This window comes from Microcebus murinus, chromosome 2 (genome assembly GCF_040939455.1).
Source record: "Microcebus murinus isolate Inina chromosome 2, M.murinus_Inina_mat1.0, whole genome shotgun sequence".
In the NCBI taxonomy this organism is placed as follows: Eukaryota; Metazoa; Chordata; class Mammalia; order Primates; family Cheirogaleidae; genus Microcebus; species Microcebus murinus.
The window spans coordinates 103,645,839-103,667,978 of NC_134105.1; the positions used below are offsets into that span (position 1 = coordinate 103,645,839).

General features: G+C 50.2%; 3 protein-coding genes across 4 annotated transcripts in view; 1 reads left to right on the forward strand and 2 right to left on the reverse strand.

The window, feature by feature from the left end:
* Nucleotides 1-22,140, reverse strand: part of KRTCAP2 (keratinocyte associated protein 2) — a 139,985-nt gene that overhangs the window by 30,573 nt on the left and 87,272 nt on the right. The gene's annotated exons all lie outside the window — the stretch shown is intronic.
* Nucleotides 317-6,541, forward strand: MTX1 (metaxin 1). The gene is made up of 8 exons (XM_012767854.3): nt 317-1,282; nt 3,011-3,080; nt 3,212-3,291; nt 4,852-4,944; nt 5,110-5,292; nt 5,419-5,495; nt 5,949-6,103; nt 6,195-6,541. The coding sequence occupies exons 1-8, from the start codon at nt 761-763 to the stop codon at nt 6,407-6,409; spliced, it is 1,395 nt and encodes a 464-aa protein (XP_012623308.1). The 5' UTR covers nt 317-760; the 3' UTR covers nt 6,410-6,541.
* Nucleotides 3,340-12,427, reverse strand: GBA1 (glucosylceramidase beta 1). Of its 2 annotated transcripts, none has more exons than XM_076000195.1 (11): nt 12,250-12,427; nt 11,799-11,886; nt 11,387-11,578; nt 11,116-11,262; nt 10,328-10,461; nt 9,942-10,114; nt 9,476-9,710; nt 8,980-9,204; nt 7,755-7,918; nt 7,244-7,363; nt 3,340-7,155 (listed from the first exon to the last, which is right to left on the reverse strand). In XM_076000195.1, the coding sequence occupies exons 1-11, from the start codon at nt 12,274-12,276 to the stop codon at nt 7,050-7,052; spliced, it is 1,611 nt and encodes a 536-aa protein (XP_075856310.1). In that variant the 5' UTR covers nt 12,277-12,427; the 3' UTR covers nt 3,340-7,049. The 2 variants fall into 2 exon arrangements, with proteins under 2 accessions (XP_075856310.1, XP_012623305.1); XM_012767851.2 differs by having other exon boundaries at nt 9,473-9,710; nt 12,250-12,426.

Here is a 22,140-nt window from a genome sequence, read left to right on the forward strand (position 1 = left end):
CCAGGGGCACTGGGAAAGAGAGTCCTGGAGGCCTCCCAGCCTCCTACCCCTCCCTAATGGTCCTCTCCCCCACGTGCCTCCCTCGCCCCTGTCATCCCATTGTTGGAGGTCTCAACACAGCACTACCGAATGCTACTGTTTTCTGGAAGCCAGAGTTGGGGAAGGCAGGAACCCCCGGCAGGGGTTAGTGCCAGACAGGGGGCATTATTCCATAGCTGGCAGGAAAGGATGCCAAGGGAGTGGTCAAAACTAGATTGCTATAATGCCCAGGGATGCCCACATGGCATGAAGTTTGCTGCTCTAGGGGAGCAAGTGCTCTTTATTAGGGTGAGAGTCCCTGAACCCTAATAAACATGTGCATGTTCCTACATTTTCCCTCATTCCTAGGAAAACTTGGGAGTGTGGAAGCGTCCGACGGGAACTGGAGGGAGAGTCTAAAACAGTGGGCAGTGAGGTCGTAGTGAAGAAATCAGGAAAGAGGAAAGGGACACCAAGGACAAGAGTAGACCAGGGTACAGGCCAGGAGCCAAGGACCAGACTGTGGAGTACTGCGGGTACTTGCGGATCGGCCATGACCCGGATGAAGCGGAGGGGCGCCTGAGTTCCCGTTACCTAGGGAACAGCCAGAGAGCCCCACCTCCCCTCCCCCCACACAGGCCCCAGCCCGGCTTCGGCTCCAGCCACCGCCACCGCCCCTGTTTTGTTTCCATGGCGACAGGCGGCGCAGAGCCCGCTCCAAACATAACGCGCTGTGGAAAACATGCAGCTCGGGGGACCCCCCCGCTGTCCCCGATCGGGGCCGAGCCCCCAGGGGCCCCGGAGCAGTCCACGCCACGTGAAATTTGCCAATAGTCCCCAGAGCCAGCCCAGGAGGCCAAGATCTCCTGGATCCGCTGAGCCTTCGGGGGTTCGGGGCTCCACTCGGCCGAGGCGCTGTGACTCTCCGAGGCGCGTCTGGCCGGCAGCCCTCGTCCGCTGCGGGGGCCGCTTCTGGATCAGCCGGCGGCCGCCTTCCCCTAAAGCTCGCTGCCCCGCCCCCCGCCGTCCCGCTGCCTCTCCAGACGCGAAAAGCCCCGCCTCCGCCGGCACCTCCCCAGGCCACCAGCCCGGAGCAACCAGAGGGGCGGTGGCAGGGGACGGGTCCGCTAGGGGGAGGGCAGAAATGCACGGGGAGGTGCTTCCGGGACAGAGGGCGGGCAAGATGGCGGCGCCCATGGAGCTGTTCTGCTGGTCAGGGGGCTGGGGGCTGCCGTCAGTGGACTTGGACAGCCTGGCCGTACTGGTGAGGGATGGCGCCGGCGCCTTCTGCCGCGCCCTGGAGGACTGGGGAGGGGGCCGAACTGGCCGAGCATCCGAACTTTGCCAGGGCTCCTCAGCACGGGCGCAGTAGGGGAAACTGAGGCAATCAAAGAGTGTGCGTGGCTGATATGGGCTCAGTACCCTAAGCCGTAATTTCTTAGGCTTCATGCAGCAATGGAAAGAAGCCTGGTCGAGGGTTTAGGAGATGGGTTCTAGTCCTTATTCATCCATTTACCAGTTGTGTGACCTTGGGCGATTCCTTCTTTCTGGGTGCTGTTTCTTCATTCGGAGGTTTTCTAGGCTGTGCCTATCTCAGAGATCTCCGGCTTAGCATTTCTGCTTTCTCAGCCCCCTTTCCTCCTCCTCACTGAACAGCATTTGCTGGGCCTACTGTTTGTTGGACCAAACGGCCCTTAGCCAGGCTCTGTAGAAAGTTTTGGAATCAGACAGACTTAGTTCACTTCATTCATTCACACACTCCTTCATTTAAAAAGCATGCATTAAGCTTCTTCCAAATATCAAATATCGCCTTGCAAAGATGAAAAAGACTTGGGCTTTCCCCTCAATTTAACAGAAAGGCAGACATGTAAGCAAATAAATGTAATAAAATGTTCAGGTTTAAGATAAGTAGGGGCCGGGTGTGGTGGCTCACGCCTGTAATCCTAGCTCTCTGGGAGGCTGAGGTGGGAGGATTGCTCGAGGTCAGGAATTCGAAACCAGCCTGAGCAGGAGCGAGACCCTGTCTCTACTAGAAATAGAAAGAAATTAATTAGCCAACTAATATATATAGAAAAAATTAGCCGGACATGGTGGTGCATGCCTGTAGTCCCAGCTACTCAGGAGGCTGAGGCAGTAGGATTGCTTGAGCCCAGGAATTTCAGGTTGCTGTGAGCTAGGCTGATGCCATGGCACTCACTCTAGCCTGGCAAAGTGAGACTCCGTCTCAAAAAAAAAAAGATATAAGTAGGGGCTGGGCATGGTGGCTCACACCTGTAATCCTAGCACTCTGAGAAGCCGAGGCAGGAGGATCACTTGAGATCAGGAGTTCAAGACCAGCCTGAGGAAGAGTGAGATCCCGTCTCTACTAAAAACAGAAAGAAATTAGCTGGACAACTAAAAATATACATTGAAAAAATTATCCAGGCATGGTGGCGCATGCCTATAGTCCCAGCTACTCAGGAGGCTGAGGCAGAAGGATTGCTTAAGCCCAGGAGTTTGAGGTTGCTGTGAGCTAGGCTGACGTCATAGCACTCTAGCCCAGGAAACAGAGCAAGACTCTGACTAAAAAAAGAAAAAAAAGATATAAGTAGGTTCCTGGATGAGCTATCAGGCAAAAAAATAAAAAATAAAAAAAAGATATAAGTAGGAACAGGTCACAGAGACTGCCAAAGATGGGCATGGTCAGTGCTTCCAAGGATACAGGTTAGGAAAAGCTTCTAAAGATAGGTGTTCACTAGGTAGATGGTAGGAGAGGAGAGAAAGGAAAAGATTTTCCTGGCTGATTTGTAATCATGGCCACGTCCATAATCTCTCAGCCCTGTATTGTCCATTTGTTAAAAAGGAATTGTAATGTCTACCTCTTTTGGGGGGACTAAGGTTTTACGCATAGGGCCTGGCACATAAGGTATTCAATAAATATTATTTCTCTTCTTGATTCTCCTGTGGGGGGCCATGGCCCTGCCCCTCTGCCTTCTGCCTTCATTGCCTGCAGACCTATGCCAGATTTACTGGTGCTCCACTCAAAGTGCACAAGATCACCAACCCCTGGCGGAGCCCTTCAGGTACCCAGCATCCCTGGGGGTGAGGAAGGGCGTGCACAAAGGGAGGAGCAAGAGAAAGGTGGGAATGTGTTGGAAATATGTATGGATAGGCAGCTGAGTGTCTGGTGGGCATACTTCTCTCTCAATGTCAGGAACTCTGCCTGCCCTTCAAACCAGTCATGGAGAGGTCATCTCGGTACCACACAAGATCATCACCCACCTTCGAAAAGAGGTAAGTGGCTTGGATACGGGGGGCTGCCAGTGAGAGAAGTTCAGTCAGTTCAGTGCAACACATATTTATTGAGCACCAGACATGCCAAGCTAGACACAGGTGACCCAGAACATCAAGGAGCACACAGTCTGATGGGGGAGACACATAGGATGTCACTGTATTGCAGTAAAGCAATAGGCCAGTGCCCTAACCTTAGGGCACTGTGGGGACAACCAAAGGCACAGTACTTTCTACCAGCTGGGCAGGGAAAGGGGCATAGGCTGATGACAAATGGAAGAAAAAGGAGAATAAAGACAGCAGTTGGCTTTGATGAGGACTTCAAGGGTGGGACTGGAGAGGAAGTTCTAAGGGCCACTTCCCTATTTTCAGGGACTAGGGCTGGATGTAGAGCTCAGGATGGACAAGGCTTAGAGCCAGGCTTGGTAAGTTTAAAGAGCCTTACAATAGGAGTGGGGACGCCTAGGCTGAGCTCTTCACTCTGTCATTGACTGTGCAGTCTTGGGCAAGCTACTTAACCTCTCAGAGCTGTGCACTCCTTATTTATAAAACTAGGGACTTGGCTAGCAAGCTTTCCATGGGTTCTTCTGGCATTCACAGTCTGGTTGCAAGAGAGAACACATGGTCAGAAATGGGATCCTCTTCCTTATTCCTACTTTCCCAAAGGTTAGGGAGCTGGAGAATGAATGCATATAGGCTGAGAGCCCTGGAGAGAGGGGATCCAGATAAAAGCCAAAGTTCCTGGTAGGCCCTGGGCCACTATCCGGGTTCCTTATGTATGACCAGAGCTTTTCCAATTTTCAGCGTGTTCTCCTAAATTATTTCCTAACAGCCACATTGAGAGAAAGAGATCCTTACCCCCATTCCACAGGGGAGAAATGAGGCTCAGAGATTTAAGCACCATGCTCAAGAGGTTATTTGGGGACAAAGCTTACTCAGGATGTGGAGGGGGATGCTGAGGAGCAGAGACTGGAGACTGGGAAGGTGGGGCGGACTGAGACCTAGGAGTATAAGTGGAATGTGTATGTGGTGGTGGTGCCTGGGCCATGGAATGAAGTGGAAGAAACAGCCAAGAGCTGGGCATTGAAGGAGCAAGCTGGGAGGCCCTGGGCATGGGTTCACCGGGTCCAGGGAGTATGAGGATGGCGTCCCCTAGTTCCTGAGGCATGGACTGAGGCCCAACCTGCATCTGAGCTCCACTCTGCTAACTTTGTGGTGTCTGGATCGAGAAAGTTACTGTTAGAAAGTTGCCGTCAGCAGGCATGCTGCCAGCTTTCCGTGGAAACTCTGGGAGCTACTCCTAGTTTGTGGCCGGGCCTTCCTTCCTCCCCCCAATGGGCACAAGAGCTTGACAGCCAACAGGCTCCAAGGCCCAGGCTTTCTGCCAACAGCAACAGGCTACTGGCTAGGCTGAGGCAAGGAGGCCTCAGCCAGAAAAGCTCCTTGCTCTACCTCCACTACACTCAGAGGCCAGTGATGGGGGTAGCAGACAGGATTCCTCCCTCCCTGGCAAAGTGCCCCTGCAGTCCCCCAGTGTCCATCTCATGGATATTTCCTCCACAGAAGTACAATGCTGATTATGATTTGTCAGCCAGGCAAGGAGCAGACACCCTGGCCTTCATGTCTCTACTGGAGGAGAAGCTGCTCCCAGTGCTGGTGAGTGTGCCAGGCCTGCCAGCATTCACGGCCAGCAGGGGCAAGGGTCAGGTGTACACACACCCACACACAGGCTCAGAACAGTGTGGGGGGTCAGAAGCCCACCCTCAGTCAGGCAGGTGCACTGGCTTAGGCTGCCTTTTCCTTCCCACCTACCCAATCCAGATACATACTTTTTGGATAGACACCAAGAACTATGTGGAAGTGACCCGGAAATGGTATGCAGAGGCTATGCCCTTTCCCCTCAACTTCTTCCTGCCTGGCCGTATGCAGCGGCAGTACATGGAACGGCTGCAGCTGCTGTGTGGGGCGCATAGGCCTGAGGACGAGGAAGAGCTGGAGAAGGAGGTAGCTCTGGGACAGGGGGCTGTTGTACGAGATGAGCCCCAAGGATGATGGCCAGGAATGGGAGTGCCTAGGAGGGGAGGTGGCACGGTTCCCGCAGCCGCAAGCCTACCTGTGTCCTCCCTATAGCTGTACCGAGAGGCTCGGGAGTGCCTGACCCTTCTCTCTCAGCGCCTGGGCTCTCAGAAGTTCTTCTTTGGAGATGCGTGAGTCTCACTCCGGGGGGGAGTGGGTAGCTTGGAAGAAGACACAGGTTCAGATGTAGCCACTGGGGCTGGGGCTGGGATGGGCACAGGCTCTGGACATGAGGTCCTCGGGATAGACACTGGCTCTGGTGACAGTGGGGCTGTGTGTGGGGCCAGAGTCTCCTCAGAGGTACAGGAGGGCAGGGTGGGAGGGCAGCCAGCCGCAGGAGGGGCCTGCAGGGCTGTGGGACACTCAATGTGCCCTTTATGTAGCCCTGGGATAGAGCCCCATTCAGGCCTAGGCTGGCGCCACCTGGGTCGAAGAACCAGGTCCAGAACTGTGTGTCCTGTCCTTCCCTGGTGGCCCCCTGCTGCCCAGAGCCCACCTCCCAAGGCTGTCTCTTCCTCCAGCTCTAGCTTTCCCCTTCTGCCTCAGTTGTCCTCCTCCATCCCATCCTTCTCTCTCTGCTCCAGCCCTGCCTCCCTGGACGCCTTTGTCTTTAGCTACTTGGTCCTGCTGCTGCAGGTAAAGCTGCCCAGCGGGAAGCTGCAGGTCCACCTGCGGGGGCTGCACAACCTCTGTGCCTACTGCAGCCACATCCAAAGCCTCTACTTCCCCTGGGATGGAGGTAAGGCACAGATGGGTGGGGACAGCCCTGGGGAGAGTGGACAGGAATCCAGGAACTAGCCCCCTGCCCACCTTCCTTCCTTGTCCCTCAGCTGAGGTGCCACCCCCACGCCAGACACCAGCAGGCCCAGAGACTGAGGAGGAGCCATACCGGCGCCGGAACCAGATCCTCTCTGTGCTGGCGGGGCTGGCGGCCATGGTGGGCTACGCCCTGCTCAGTGGCATTGTCTCTATCCAGCGGGCAACGCCAGCCCGGGCCCCAGGTACCCAGGCCCTAGGCATGGCTGAGGAGGATGAAGAGGAATGAATTGTCCTTGTGCTCCCAGGACTGATTTTTTCTACTCTCATGCATTCCAGAGGCCCCTGTGCCTCCCCATTGTTGGTACAGCCGGAAATGGGGTGCTACCCCTCAGAATAAAACTGCTCGCACAGACTGGAATCATATATTCTCTCCTTTAAGGGGCTGCCATTTTTCCTAGCTGGTGCCATGGGAGCCAGCTGGGTGCTTCAGCCTATCCAGGGGCTCTTGGCTTCTACACGGGCCCAGTTCTGCATCTCCAGGAAAGTCAAACAGCCCCAGTTTTGGGTCCAGCTTTCGTAGTCTTTTCCTTTCCTTAGCCCCCCTCCTCCCCATCTTGTGTTTGTACAGACAATGAGCTCACTCTGGGCTTGGGCCCAGTTTCCACAAGCAACCAGCACAGCACACGCTCACACAAGCATGGGGGCTGGGGGGCACCAGGGTTTCCTGATCTTTCCCTAGGGGCCTCCAGCCCCTGGCACCAACTCAAGAGGAGAGTGAGTCACCCAAACCACTGCCCCTGGGCTTATATCATTGTAAGCTCACCCTGGCCCTGCTGTGCCCTCTTTAACCACAGATAGCATCTTAGTTGACTCTGTCCCTTTAATGTCCATGCGGAGCCCTGGTGTCTCCTTGAGCATCTGCTGCATCACTGGCGGCGCCACATGTAGGTGTGAATGGAGTAGCCAGGTGAGATAGTCTCCAGGAAGCCCACGGCAGGATCCTTGATGGTAAGAGGCACATCCTTAGAGTAACTAGAGAGGGGAGAGGAGAGGCTGAGAGTGTGATCCTGCCAAGGCCCACCACCTTGTCTTCAGCCCAGGTCCCTGCTGTTGCCCTCACCGGTTCAGCACGACCACAACTGCTGTAGAGCCATCCGGATGTATCAGTGCCACCGTGTCCAGGTTGTTCTTCTCGCTGGCAACCAGGCCCACTCTCTGAGAGCCCTCAGGAATGAACTTGCTGAATGTGGGGAATGGGCATCATCAGGGACCCTGGCCCAGCCCTCCTGGCACTCAAGACATCTATCAAACCCTTATCTAAGGAGTAACCCATCCTCCTGCCCCATAACTCCTGCCAAAGCTCTGCCCTGAGTCTCTTGGCCTGGAGCCATGCTGCTGGGCACTGGCCCTGCCTTCCCACATTGCTGCCCAGCATCAGGCATTCAGGGGTTGCCTTTGTCGCTGATGCCACCTAGTCACTTCCTGCCTATGTGGCGCAAGAGAGGATGGGTGTGCCACTCCCAAGTTTTCCTCCCTAAACACATTCCTGCTCCATCCTGGTATGGGGTTATGTAAATCCAGTGTGGGAGACGATGAGCCTGGTATTGAATGGGTGCCTACCCTCAACTCACCTGAAGTGGCCAAGGTGGTAGAACATGGGCTGTTTGTAAAACGTGTCCTTGGTGATGTCCACAATGATGGGGCTATCAACAAAGTTCCGCACCCAGTTGGGTCCTCCCTCAGGGTTTAAGGCAAGGTTCCAGTCGGTCCAGCCGACCACATGGTACAGGAGGTTCTAGAGTAGGGACAAGGGCAGAGACAAAGGCTCAACACTGGAGGTCCCTAGAGAGTATAGGTAAGGGTTACATGAGGGAGGGGCTGTGGGCAGCTAAGCCCCGTGAGTGGGGCATTCTGTCTCTTTAGTATCTAAGGAGGGGGATCATGAAGTTGGCGGCTGGGAAAGCTGAAGGCAGGTGCAGCTGCCCGAGACCCAAGCATTTAGAAAAAGGGTGAGACCGAGCATGGTGGCTCACGCCTGTAATCCTAGCACTCTGGGAGGCCGAGGCAGGTGGATTGCTCAAGGTCAGGAGTTCGAGACCAGCCTGAGCGAGACCCCGTCTCTACTAAAAATCGAAAGAAATTAATTGACCAACTAAAAATATATATACAAAAATTAGCCGGGCATGGTGGCACATGCCTGTAGTCCCAGCTGAGGCAGTAGGATTGCTTGAGCCCAGGAGATTGAGGTTGCTGTGAGCTAGGCTGACGCCATGGCACTCACTTTCACCTGGACAACAAAGTGAGACTCTGTCTCAAAAAAAAAAGAAAATAGCCGGTGCGGTGGCTCATACCTGTAATCCTAGCTCTCTGGGAGGCCAAGGCGGGTGGATTGCTCGAGGTCAGGAGTTCCAAACCAGCCTGAGCAAGAGCGAGACCCCGTCTCTACTATAAATAGAAAGAAATTAATTGGCCAACTAATATATATATATATAGAAAAAACTAGCCGGGCATGGTGGCGCATGCCTGTAGTCCCAGCTACTTGGGAGGCTGAGGCAGAAAGGATTGCTTGAGCCCAGGAGTTTGAGGTTGCTGTGAGCTAGGCTGACGCCACAGCATTCACTCTAGCCTAGGCAACAAAGTGAGACTCTGTCTCAAAAAAAAAAAAATAGAAAAACGGTGATGGGGTATGCAGGTCTGTGAGGGAAAAGCAAGATAGTGAATCATAGTTTCCCAAAATTGCCTCAGAGGGCAAGCGGGCTGGGGAAAAGTTGGAGAGGAAGGCCTTCTGCCAGCCTTTAGTAAGACTAGGAAGAGTCTGAGGTGTCTGCTTTGCTGAAGGGAGACTGGGCGGCTCACCGTGATGATGCTGTGGCTGTACTGCATCCCACGATACCAGGAGCCGAGACGCACACTCTGCTCCCAGAACTTGGAGCCCACACAGGCCTCTGAGGCAAAGAGCGTGGTGTTGGGGAACAGGCGGTGTGTCTCCCCCAGGGTGGCTTTTGCTGGAGCCAAAAAGTCCAGGTACCAATGCACAGCAATGCCGTGAACATACTTGGCTGCCTCTGGGTCTGCCAGCACCTGCAAAGGGAAGGAGCACTGAGGAAGGGGAACCACTGACCCTGGGTCCTACACAGAAGATTCTGGAAAAGGAACCAGGAGTCCTGAGAAACAGGTTGTGGGAAGAATGCAACTAGAGGGGTGTTAAAGCACCTACCACGGAAATCCATGGGGCCCTGGAGGTCCAGAGGGGGTAGTGCTCTAGGAATCAATAATTGGGGCAGGGAAGACACTTTAAGTTTAGGAGCCAGTCATTTGGATGCTGGATTTGGAGGTCACTGGGCCTTACCACCTTTGCCCAATGGGGCAGCAGCAAACGTTGGTCATCCAGCATGAACACACGGATGTCGCGGTGAGTACTGTTGGCAAGGGCAGGGCCCAGATCACGGGCAATGAAGTCTCGCTGATGTTCAGGGGTGAATCCTAGGCATTGGAAGGGGTACCCACTAATCAGCCCTGCAGAAGGCTCATTTTCGGTTGTCACTGCCCAGAACTTTAACTTATGCTCAGCATAGGCATCCAGGAACCTGGCAAGAGAAAGATCATGAATGATCAGGCCAAGAACATAAACCTTAGGGAATAGGAGGCCCGATGGAGGGGGGAAACTGATGAGCCCACATCTGAAAAGGCCCAGAAGGTAAAAAGGTGAGCTGGGGAGAGGCAGACCTGAAGGTGGAACCAGGTCAAGGGGTGGGATGTACACCAGGATATCCAAAGGGGAGGCTGGTCCAGACCCCGTGGCCTTGCTAATCTCTTACTTGACAAAGTAGTTGGCCCAGGTCTGGTGATAGATATCCCCTGGATGACCCTTGAGTGACCCCTTCCCATTCACTGCCCCATTGGTCTTAAGCCAAGTGGGTGATGTCCAGGGGCTGCCAATGAGTGAGATGGGGCGTTGCGACAACTTCAGAGCTCGATGAATCAGGGGTATCTAAAGACAAAGGTAGTGAAAAGAGAGACACCCAGAGTTGGAACACAGACAGACTAGCCGAACTAGTGCATCAGGTATAGCCATTAGCCCACACCCTCCCACCCCCAGGACGAAACAGAGCAGGGGGCAGGTTCTATCTTTCTGCCCCTGCCTGAAGCTTTTCAAGGCCCAGACATCGGTACTCTCAGGGTCTGAGGCAGCTAGAATGCCCACCTTGAGCTTGGTATCTTCCTCTGGGAGGCTGAAGTTGTGCAACTGGAAGTCATCAGGGGTGTCGGCATAGGTGTAGACGCGGATAGAGAAGTCACAGCTGGCCATGGGTACCCGTAAGATGTTATATTCAAGTCCTACAGTAAAGGATGACCAAGATATGGGAGTCAAGTCAATAGACTATGGGACTGGCTTATCATTTGCCAGCTCTCAATAGTGTCTGAGTCAGGGCCAAAGGGAACTTGAGCTCCTGGGTTGGGGCCTGTGGAGGTCAGCACGTGGGTTAAACACAGCCCTTCTGGGCCCAAGAGCCCCCAAGCACTTAGCAGAAGACTGGGAGGGCAGTCTTACTTCACTGGGCATTAAGAGAGGCACAAATTGTCAGGGATGGGTGGAAGTCAGGGTCCACGGAAAGTATCAATTGCACTATGTCGGCCGGGCACAGTGGCTCACGCCTGTAATCCTAGCACTCTGGGAGGCCAAGGCAGGCGGATTGCTCAAGGTCAGGAGTTCAAAACCAGCCTGAGGAAGAGCAAGACCCCGTCTCTATAGATAGAAAGAAATTAATTGGCCAACTAATATATATAAAAAAAATATTAGCTGGGCATGGTGGCACATGCCTGTAGTGGGGGGCTGAGGCAGCAGGATCGCTTGAGCCCAGGAGTTTGAGGTTGCTGTGAGCTAGGCTGATGCCATGGCACTCACTGTAGCCTGAGCAACAAAGCGATACTCTGTCTCAAAAAAAAAAAAAAAAAAAAAATTACACTATGTCATCCTGTCCTCCTCCTCACCTTCTTCAGAGAAGTATGATTTAAGTAGCAAATCCTGGGCAGGAGGTGACAAGGCAAGGATGTTGAGAGCAGCAGCATCTGTCACGGCCCCTCCAAATCCCTTCACTTTCTGGAACTTCTCTTCTGGCTGCAGGGTCAGTAGGAGCCCTGAAGACACCCACAGAGAATAAAGAGTGTCAGTGCACAGGGGAGAAACTCCATGATGATCACTGGCATGATTTAGCTCCAGGAGGACCCAGCCTGGCTCAGGGGTGAGGGACAGAGTGGTCACCTGTGCCCGTGCGATTGGCCTCCATGGTCCCTGTACTCAGTTCCATCCGACGCCCACTGCGTGTGCTCTCATAGCGGCTGAAGGTGCGAGGAGCAGGAAAGGTCAGGGGGTCAAGAGAGTCACAGTATGTGGCATTGCAGACACAGACCACTGAGCTGTAGCCGAAGCTTTTAGGGATGCAGGGGCGGGCACCTGGGAGGGAGGGAGCACAACACAGGCGAGGGCTGAGTTAGGGCACAGAGAAAAGACACACTGCCTGGGAGACACCGGACACTGAAGGTTGGTCTCAACCACACAAAAGGGTTTGTTGAGCACCTACTAAAAGTCTACCACCAGTGTACTAGAAGGCTACAAAGGACTACAAAGGTGGAAGGGAGCCTCAGTGCCACCTCCCCCCTCCTGATTCACTCACCTGATGCCCAGGACACTGCCTGAAGTAGAAGCAATCCTGTGAGGCTGGCAGCCATGAAGCCTCCCCTACCCAGGTGCTTGGGACATTCCTGAGAACAGAATGAGGAGTGGCTGAAAGAAAAGCCCCTCTCTACCCCTCAACTACTCTTTCTGGGCAGGGCTTGGCTGCTTATGGGTGCCCATGGCCTCATCTCCCACCTTTATTTGGGATGGGACAAGGCCCACAGACACCTGGGCACAACCCGGCAACCCCTCTGCTGTGACAGCTCTGCCCACCCCAAACCAGTTCTCTCCTCACCCCTCTTCCCATGTTTCAACCTCGACCCTTCCCTCCCTCCCTCCATTTGTGCCCTGCTCAAAGACAGTCTGACATTCATTGAATTCCAGAGCCTGAATAGCCAGGATTCCAGGAGCAGTGTGACAAGGGCAATTAGGACCCTTGGCCTATTTACCTCTCTGGAAGGACTCGAAAACTTCATCTCAGGGTCACCAGATGAAGAGAAGACTGCAGGGGTTCCAGCGTGTCTGACGGATAGAGGATCCACTAAGTAAACACAAGGATGCAAATACCTGCCGTAGCTATGGACGTCAGGTTAGTCCTGTGGGTTAATTCCGGCTTCATGACGTGTGGGTCATGTGATGACTATGGGAACATCACATGATATAGGAAGTGAGGCAATTGCATCCATATTTCTAAAGGGCAATTGGCTTCCTCCGGATGGTGGAGATTATACAGACACCCTATGAAACTCTGAAAGGCATGTGTAATGACAACTCTAGGAAGAGCCTGGAACAGAGATTTGAGTAGAGAATTAAGTAGAGGCTCTTAAATCCCAGAGGATGGGAACAGCAGACACCCTGCCTTCTTGAGAAAAATTTCAAAATGATACTACCAGTAATAAAAAGAGGTTCACTGTGCAAACTACTGAGGCCACCAAGATGTTTAAGATAGTCTTTGCCCTATAGAGGCCTGTGAGGCAGGGGAATCAGATGCTTACACAGATATTTATAGATAGACAGAAACGGCAACACGTGTACATGGGGCGCTCCTCCAGACAAGAAAGGATGCTTCGTGGGTGGGGAGTTATCAAGGAAGGCTTCCTGGAGAAGGTGGGGGTTATTATAAAATACTCAGTGAAGTGCAGGGAGGTGGGACCTGCACAGTGGGATGGCAGGACTGAAGAGGAGTGTGGTCATCACTGCTCTTCTGTGGCCTCCCTTGTTTCATCATCAGATACAGATTGTGATATTAATGACTGGACAGGGAAGTTTGGAAAGTGTTCTATGAAGTTACATCCTCTTGAGAAGTTAGTTGTCCATGATGTTGCCTCATGAAGCACGTCAAAGGAGATTTAGTGGGAGTGACACACATAGTCATGACCCAACTAACTCCAGCTCTCTAAGCCAACTTCCTCACCTGTGCAATGGGGGCATTACTACAGCGAGACAAGCACAGTGCTTGGCACTCAGTTGCTGCTGGGGAACTGTCTTTTCTGTTCTTTAAATTATCTCAAAGATCCAGATACACCCCTGGTGAAACTGATCATTTCTTTGTCTAGGTTCCTACAGAACATAAGTATACTCTTAGTGAGACATAAGGTTCAAATCCACACTCTACCATTTACTAGCTATTTGACCTTCAGTAAATTTCTTAATAACACTAAGCCTCTGTGTCTCATCTATAAAAAGGGAGTGATAACTGCTACCTCAGAATTACTGTGAGGTTTCAGTGTGATAATGTGTGTCTAATATACTGCTTGGCACCAAATATTGCAACAAGTCAGGTCTGTGTTAATGGAGTTCCTTAAAGGAATGCCTTACTCATTCTAGGTAGCTTCATATCCTTGTAAACAGCCTGGTGCCAAATTGTTGAATTGAATTTAACTACTTGCTTCACTACAGCCTGTGCAGACTTCTTGTTTTTCCAGGAAATGTTGCACTGGACTTGTCCTAGGTATGGCAGGTGATATCTAGTACCTTATTCCCCTCTAGTTCATTCATTCCACATCCACAAATATTTCATTTCTTTTCTTTTCTTTTCTTTTTTCTTTTCTTTTCTTTTTTTGAGACAGAGTCTCACTCTATTGCCTGGGCTAGAGTGCCGTGGCATCAGCCTAGCTCACAGCAACCTCAAACTCTTGGGCTCATACTTCTGCCTCAAGTCCCCAAGTAGCTGGGACTACAGGCACACACTAACATGCCCAGATAATTTTTTCTATATATTTCTAGTTGGCCAATTAATTTCTTTCTATTTTTCAGCAGAGATGGGGTCTCGCTCTTGCTCAGGCTGGTTTGGAACTCCTGACCTTGAGCGATCCACCCCCTCAGCCTCCCAGAGTGCTAGGATTACAGGCGTGAGCCTCCGCGCCCAGCCCACAAATATTTCTTGAGCACATTCTACATTTGCCTCTGCCTGATGTGTTCGGTTTATTTTATTTATTTATTTATGAGAGAGTCTTACTCTGTTGCCCAGGCTAGAGTCCCTTAGCATCAGTCTAGCTCACAGCAACCTCAAACTCCTGAGCTCAAAGGATCCTCCTGCCTTGGCCTTCCAGAATGCTAGGATTATAGGCATGAGCCACCGAGCCAGCCCTGGGTTTAGAGCCTCCCTAAGCCTCCCTCTTCCTCTTCTCCCTGCTTCCCTCTGCAGGAAACAGTTTGTGAATTTCTTTTTTTTATCCTTTAGTTTGGAAAATTTTTCCAGGGTGAATACCATCTCATCTTTCAAATTTCTTGCACAGTGTGATTTGTCCTTGAGGATTTTCTATTTTATTTTCTAAGTAAAGTTATTTTTAATAAGGACTAATGTTTATTTTATTTTATTTTATTTTTTTGAGACAGAGTCTCGCTTTGTTGTCCAGGCTAGAGTGAGTGCCGTGGCGTCAGCCTAGCTCACAGCAACCTCAAACTCCTGGGCTCAAGCGATCCTGCTGCCTCAGCCTCCCGAGTAGCTGGGACTACAGGCATGTGCCACGATGCCCGGCTAATTTTTTATATATATATCAGTTGGCCAATTAATTTCTTTGTATTTATAGTAGAGACGGGGTCTCACTCTTGCTCAGGCTAGTTTTGAACTCCTGACCTCGAGCAATCCGCCCACCTCGGCCTCCCAGAGAGCTAGGATTACAGGCGTGAGCCACCGCGCCCGGCCAGGACTAATGTTTATTGTGTCAAGGACAAAATTACAGCATAATAGTTTAAAGATCTCAATTGGCTCTAATTGTGATTCCAGAATTGGGCAACATTTCATTCTATAAAATAGAGTAAGTGTTCCAATGAGTCCAGCAGAGGAAGTTGGTTTTACAAACAGAAAAAGGGCTGAAAAAAGTAGAAATAAAGAACAAAAAGCTGATTGGTCTTTGGTCATTTTATTTATTTTATTTATTTATTTTCCTCCCTGCCCCACCAAGTCTTTGGTCATTTTAAAATTACTTTCTTGTAAGGCCAGGACAGGAGACAGAACAATAGAAAGATAACTGATTGGTTAACATCAGGTTACTTCAGGTTGCTCTTTGTTGTAAAGATTAAAACAGAGTAAACTTTAAGGAAATGTGGCTTGGCCGGTGAGGCGGCTCATGCCTGTAATCCTAGCACTCTGGGAGGCAGGCGGATCCTTTGAGCTGAGGAGTTGGAGACTAGCCTCAGCAAGAGCGAGACCCTGTCTCTACTAAAAATAGAAAGAAATTAGCTGGCCAACTAAAAATATATAGAAAATATTATGGTGGCACATGCCTGTAGTCCCAGCCACTTGGGAGGCTGAGGCAGGAGGATCTCTTGAGCCCAGGAGTTTGAGGTTGCTGTGAGCTAGGCTGACACCACGGCACTCTAGCCAGGGCAACAGAGTGAGACTCTGTCTCAAAAAAAAAAAAAAAAAAAAAAAAGGAAATGCGGTTTAAGAAAGAAATTATAAATAAATAAAATAGGGTAAACTTCATAATCGTATCAACTGAAGAGTAAAACTGGCCTGTTTAGAAAATAAGACTATTATCTCTCTCTCCTGATTTCTCAGAAGGCCAGCTAACAACTCAGATTTAGTTTTGGTGATGTGAAACTTATTTAACAGTTTTCTTTTCTTTCTTTCTTTCTTTTTTTTTGGAGATAGAGTCGCACTCTCTTGCCCATGGCATCAGCCTAGCTCACAGAAACCTCAAACTCCTGAGCTCAAACGATCCTTCTGCCTCAGCCTCCTGAGTAGCTGGGACTACAGGAATGCGCAACTGTGCCCGGCTAATTTTTTCTATTTTTAGTTGTATGACTAATTTCTTTCTATTTTTAGTAGAGATGGGGGTCTCGCTCTTGCTCAGGCTGGTCTTGAACTCCTGAGCTCAAGCAATCCTCCCACCTCAGCCTCCCAGAGTGCTAGGATCGCAGGCATGAGCCACCATGCCCAGCCAACAATTTTTTTATACATGATTCCAAAACACATGTGACAGAAGAAAAAAAGATAAATTGGACTTCATCAAAATGAAAAGAAATTAAAAAATTAGCTAGGCGTGTTGGTGTGGGCCTATAATCCCTGCTACTTAGGAGACTGAGGCAGGAGGATCACTTGAGCCCACGAATTGGAGGCTGCTGTGAGCTATGATAACACCACTGCACTCTGGCCTGGGCAACAGAGCAAGACCCTGTCTCAAACAACAACAACAACAAAAAATTCCTTCTCCTAAATGATTGGGCTTTTTTTAAAATTAAAAATTTTTTTAGATACAGGGTCTCACTATGTTGCCCAGGCTATAGGGCAGTGGCTATTCACAGGTGCCAATCATAGCACACACCTCCTGATTTAGATTTGCTTTTATATTTGTTTTGTTTTGTTTTTTTGAGACAGAGTTTCCCCCTGTTGCCTGGGCTAGAGTGCCGTGGTATCAGCCTACGTCACAACAAACTTCAACTCCTAGGCTCAAGCGATCCTTCTGCCTCAGCTTCCCGAGTAGCTGGGACTACAGGCATGTGCCACCACACCTGGCTAATTTTTTTTCTATATATTTTTAGTTGTCCAATTAATTTCTTTCTATTTTTAGGAGAGACAGGGTCTCCCTCTTGCTCAGACTGGTTTTGAACTCCTGACCTTGAGCGATCCTCCTGCCTGGCCTCCCGGAGTGCTGGGATTACAGGCATGAGCCACCGCACACAGCCTAGATTTGCTTTTATATTTGTATATGTTGTTGAGCAGAACATTCTAAAGCCAAGTGAAATGAAGGACAATTCCTTGTGTAGTAGGAATGTCCTGCACATTATAGAGTGTCTACCTTTCCTGACCTCAATCCACTAAATTCTCAGTGCCTCTTAATGATTATCTCAATTAAAGATGCCCCACAAATTGCCAAAATGTCTCTAGGAAGCCACTGAGAACCAGGACCCTAGGTGCCTCACTTAAACACCTAGGTTTCCTGGCAGTGGCCACTAGGGGCGTACTAGATGGCCACAATCACGTTCCTCTGTCCCCTCTTTACAGCACTTCTGAAAGACTTGGCTAAATAAATACCAAAGGAGAGCAACTGGGAAATAAATATAAGTGAAAAGCTACAAAAATAGTTTGACTGACCCAGCACAGGCATTCTGATCCCATCTCAGCCAGCCCTGTCCCAGGCTGCAAGCCTGGCTAAAACAGCAAATTTTAGCCCTGGAGACTGGCAGGTACCATAGCACAGGCTCCTAGCCCTTTAGGTTCTAGATCAACTCCCAACGGATGGTGCCCCCTCCCAGTCCCACTCTTACCTCCATGATCAAGTCAAAGAGAGACACTTTCTCATTCCATGCACAGCAGAGAGTGGGCGCTCAAAAAATACTTACTAGATGGATCAATCAATGAAAAACTTACCAGTCAACCTAGAACCTGTCCTTTCAGCTCTGGTTTCTGATCTCAGGATATACCACTCTGATTACTGACATCAAAAATGACTTCAGGCCAGGTGCAGTGGCTCATGCCTGTAATCTTAGCTCTCTGGGAGGCCGAGGCAGGCGGATCGTTTGAGCTCAGGAGTTCAAAACCAACCTGAGCAAGAGTGAGACCCTGTCTCTACTATAAATAGAAAGAAATTAATTGGCCAACTAATATATATAGAAAAAATTAGCCGGGCATGGTGGCACATGCCTGTAGTCCCAGCTACTTGGGAGCCTGAGGCAGGAGGGTTGCTTGAGCCCAGGAGTCTGAGGTTGCTCTGACCTAGGCTGACGCTACGGCACTCTAGCCTGGGCAACAGAGTGAGACTCTGTCTCAAAACAAACAAACAAACAAAAATGACTTCAGGGGCTGGGCATGATGGCTCACACCTGTAATCCTAGCACTCAGGAAGGCCAAAGCGGGAGGAGTGCTCAAGGTCAGGAGTTCAAGACCAGCCTGAGCAAGACCCAGACCCCTTCTCTACTAAAAATAGAAACAAATTAGCTGGCCAACTAAAAATATATATAGGCCGGGCGTGCTGGCTCATACCTGTAATCCGCCTGTAATCCTAGCACTCTGGGAGGCCGAGGCGGGTAGATGGTTTGAGCTCAGGAGTTCGAGACCAGCCTGAGCAAGAGCAAGACCCCGTCTCTAATAAAAATAGAAAGAAATTAATTGGCCAACTAAAAATATATACAAAGAATTAGCTAGGCATGGTGGCACATGGCTATAGTCCAGCTACTTGGGAGGATGAGGCAGAAGGATTGCTTGAGCCCAGGAGTTTGAGGTTGCTGTGAGTTAGGCTGATGCCATGGCACTCTAGCCCAAGCAACAGAGTGAGACTCTGTCTCAAATAAAATAAAATAAAATAAAAATATATAGAAAAAATTAGCCGGGCATGGTGTCACATGCCTGTAGTCCCAGCTACTCGGGAGGCTGAGGCAGGAGGATCATGTGAGCCCAGGAGTTTGAGGTTGCTCTGAGCTAAGCTAATGCCATGGTACTCTTGCCCGGGCAACAGAGCAAGACTCCGTCTCAAAAACAAAAAAAAATTACTTCAGTCTCAGGTGATGCCCCTTACCAACTAGGGCATGGCTTTACTCTGGATTCATCTGATTAACTTTTTTTTTTTTTGAGACAGAGTCTCACTTTGTTGCCCAGGCTAGAATGAGTGCCGTGGCATCAGCCTAGCTCACAGCAACCTCAAACTCCTGGGCTCAAGCAATCCTGTGCTTCAGCCTCCCGAGTAGCTGGGACTACAGGCATGTGCCACCATGCCCGGCTAATTTTTTCTATATATATTAGTTGGCGGTTAATTTCTTTCTATTTATAGTAGAGATGGGGGTCTTACTCTTGCTCAGGCTGGTTTTGAACTCCTGACCTCGAGCAATCTGCCCGCCTCGGCCTCCCAAAGTGCTAGGATTACAGATGTGAGTCACTGCACCCGGCCTGATTAACTAACTCTTAAGCAATAACCATAGCATTGTACAGCCTAGTGCAAACTAAAGGGACCTGTACTTCATATGCTGTCCTCTCATTTTTCTCAAGGTAACAATACCCAGTCTTGCTTGAGTACTTATTACATGCATTAGCCTGACAACTCCATGTCACAGATAAGAAAACTGAAACTTAGAGAAGTTACATAAGGGACAGAGCGAAGGCTACATTCATATCAGTCCTACTGTGAATCCCAAGCAATTCAGAGTCATCATGTTATACAGCCTCCCACATGTTTCAGGAATGTATTTTTAGTCTTCCTTAAAGCTTCTAAACAGTTGCAAAGCAAATTTCATGCTTCCTATTTATTTCAAACCTCAGAGTTCTTCACTCAGAGGAAAGCACAGAATAGGTGTTTAGTGTTTGTTGGAGGATCTCTTGAGCCCAGGAGTTTGAGGCTGCAGTGAGCCACAATGACACCACTGCATTCTACCCAGGGTGACAGAGTGAGTCTCTGTCTCAAAAAGAAAGAAAGAAAGAAATTGAAGCCCCCTCCTTCCTTTCCCCCTTTAGAAAAGAAAAAACTCCACCTCCAATCCCAATCTTTCTCCTGGTATTAACTGGTATTAACCTGGTATTCATGGTGTACATGAATCTGCCCTTCAGATCTTCCCTCTGGGCGTCTCAGACATCTAGGTATGACCATCATGAGATCTCCCCAGCCAGACCCACTCTTCCTCCTGTGTTCTCTTTCCCAATGAATGGAACCCCTTCCTCCTAAATCCTGGGACTCAGCCTTGGATTCTGCCCTCTCCCCATGCCTTTCACATTATTTCTCTCCTAGACAATTGAAACAACACTCTTTTGGTCTCCTAACCTCCACTTTTCTCCTCCAATCCATTCTCCAAGAAGAACGGAATGATCTAACTAAAACACAAATTCTGAAGCTACCACTCTCTCTCCTAAAATGCTTTACTTGTCACAAGACAAAATTACAACAGATTTAAATATCTTAATTGCCTTATCTGCAATTCTAGAAATGGGCAACACTTCATTCTATAAAACAGAATAAATGTTCTAATGAGTCCAGCAGAGGAGGCTGGTTTTATAGACTAAAAAAGGGCAAAAAATAAAAAATAAAAAGCAGAAACAATAAAAAGTGGATTGGTCATTTCAAAGTTACTTTCCTTCTAAGGTGAGAACAGGGAAACAAGAGAGGAATAACTGATTGGTTAACATCAGTTTACTTAAGATTAGTTTTTGTTATAAGGATTAAAGGCAGAAGGAAATTCCTTGTCATGCCAATTAAATAAAACTGGTCAGTTTGGGAAATTAGGCTTTCATTTTTCTTTCTTGATCTCTAAGAAAGTCAGATAACAACTCAGTTTTGGTTTGGTGAACCTCAACATGAGTGATTCTATTTTGATTTTTAGTCTGGTCTGTTGGGGCCTAGTGCAGGAGCTTAGCCCAAAACAGTGGCCTCCTGTAATTTTTATTTATGTATGTATTTATTTTTGAGACAGAGTCTCACTCTGTAGCCTGAGCAAGAGTGCTGTGGCGATAGCCTAGCTCACAGCAACCTCAAACTCCTGGCTGAAGGGATCCTCCTGCCTCAGCCTCCCAAGTAGCTGGGATTACAGGCATGCACCGCCACGCCAGGCTAATTTTTCTATTTATACTAGAGACGGGTGGGGTGAGGGTGTCTCACTCTTGCTCAGGCTGGTCTCGAACTCCTGAGCTAAAGCCATCCTCCTGCCTCAGGCTCCCACAGTGCTGGGATTACAGGCGTGAGCAACCGCTCCGGGTCACCAGTGTTGTAATTAATTGTACAAATGGCTTAATGTCAGTTATAGCGCCCAGCTCATAAAAGACAGTGGCCTGCTAATTCCTCCACCTGCTGATCTGGCCGTGTCTAAGCCGGGTAGGTTAGGGACCAGTCTGTCCTGGACCTTCACCGCATCCCCGGTGCGCAGCACAGGTCTGCCTCTTTTCCTGTACTCAGTAAACGTTTGTGGAATGACTGAAGAATGCATGAATTATATAACCTTCTTTCCACTCCAGCTTTCAAAAAGCAAGTGGGTAGAAAAAGTACTTGAAGACTTTATCACGTCTTCATCAGTAAACTGCAAACATCCCTACAATTAAAAACAACGATGATGAAAAAAGGTTACGTGCAAACGCAGGGAGGCGAGAGTTGGGATTCCGGGGGCGCAATATCCATTACGCCTACCTTCGTCAAAGCGAAACAGCAGCCCCAACCGGAGGCGAAGGGAATCCCATTGCAACCTGCAAAGGGGAGTGGGCGGGCCCGGGAGGCTGGCCCAGCTGAGCCTGCGCCGGAACGCCGCTCCAGCCCCAGGCCGCGCAGCCGCAGGAAAAGCAATTCCGGGCGAGCAGCGGGACGGGGGCGGGACCTCACTCGGGAAGGGAGATCACTGCTCGTCAGGAGGCGGGACTCAGGGCCTCTTAGCACAACTTATTGGTCGTTCTGGGGACGGACAGCTCTCGCTGACCAATCGTAGCTCAAATGGGGCGCTTCGCTGAGGGCGCGAGAGGCGAACACTACGCATGCGCCTCGAAGTTTTCCCGCCAGCACACTCTTAATGTTTGGTGGGTGTGGGTTGGGAGATTGAATGTCCACAATGGGTCCAGCCCACGGACGCTGAGCAGGATTCCTGAGTTTCCTCCTTAGGGAGCCTCAGGATAGGGAACATCCAGTACCCAGTAGCTGCCCCCTGGGAATCCCAGTGTCTACTGGCTCCTACCTCATTTTGTCATCCTGGCCGCGCCCCAACCTTCCTGAGGCTGGGTTGTTATGATGGTGAATTATTCAAGAAGCCCTGCAGCCTGACGCCATCTCTACACAGTGCCTCTCCCTATTCTCTTCCCTGGAGGGCACCACATTCCTTGCAGAATCATAGGGTCCTAAAGCTGTTTACAAAGCCCCTCTCTGCCACTTTAGTAACTTAAGGAGTGTTTCTTGAGGACCTACTGTGTGTTAGATGCAGACCCTACTTTCGAG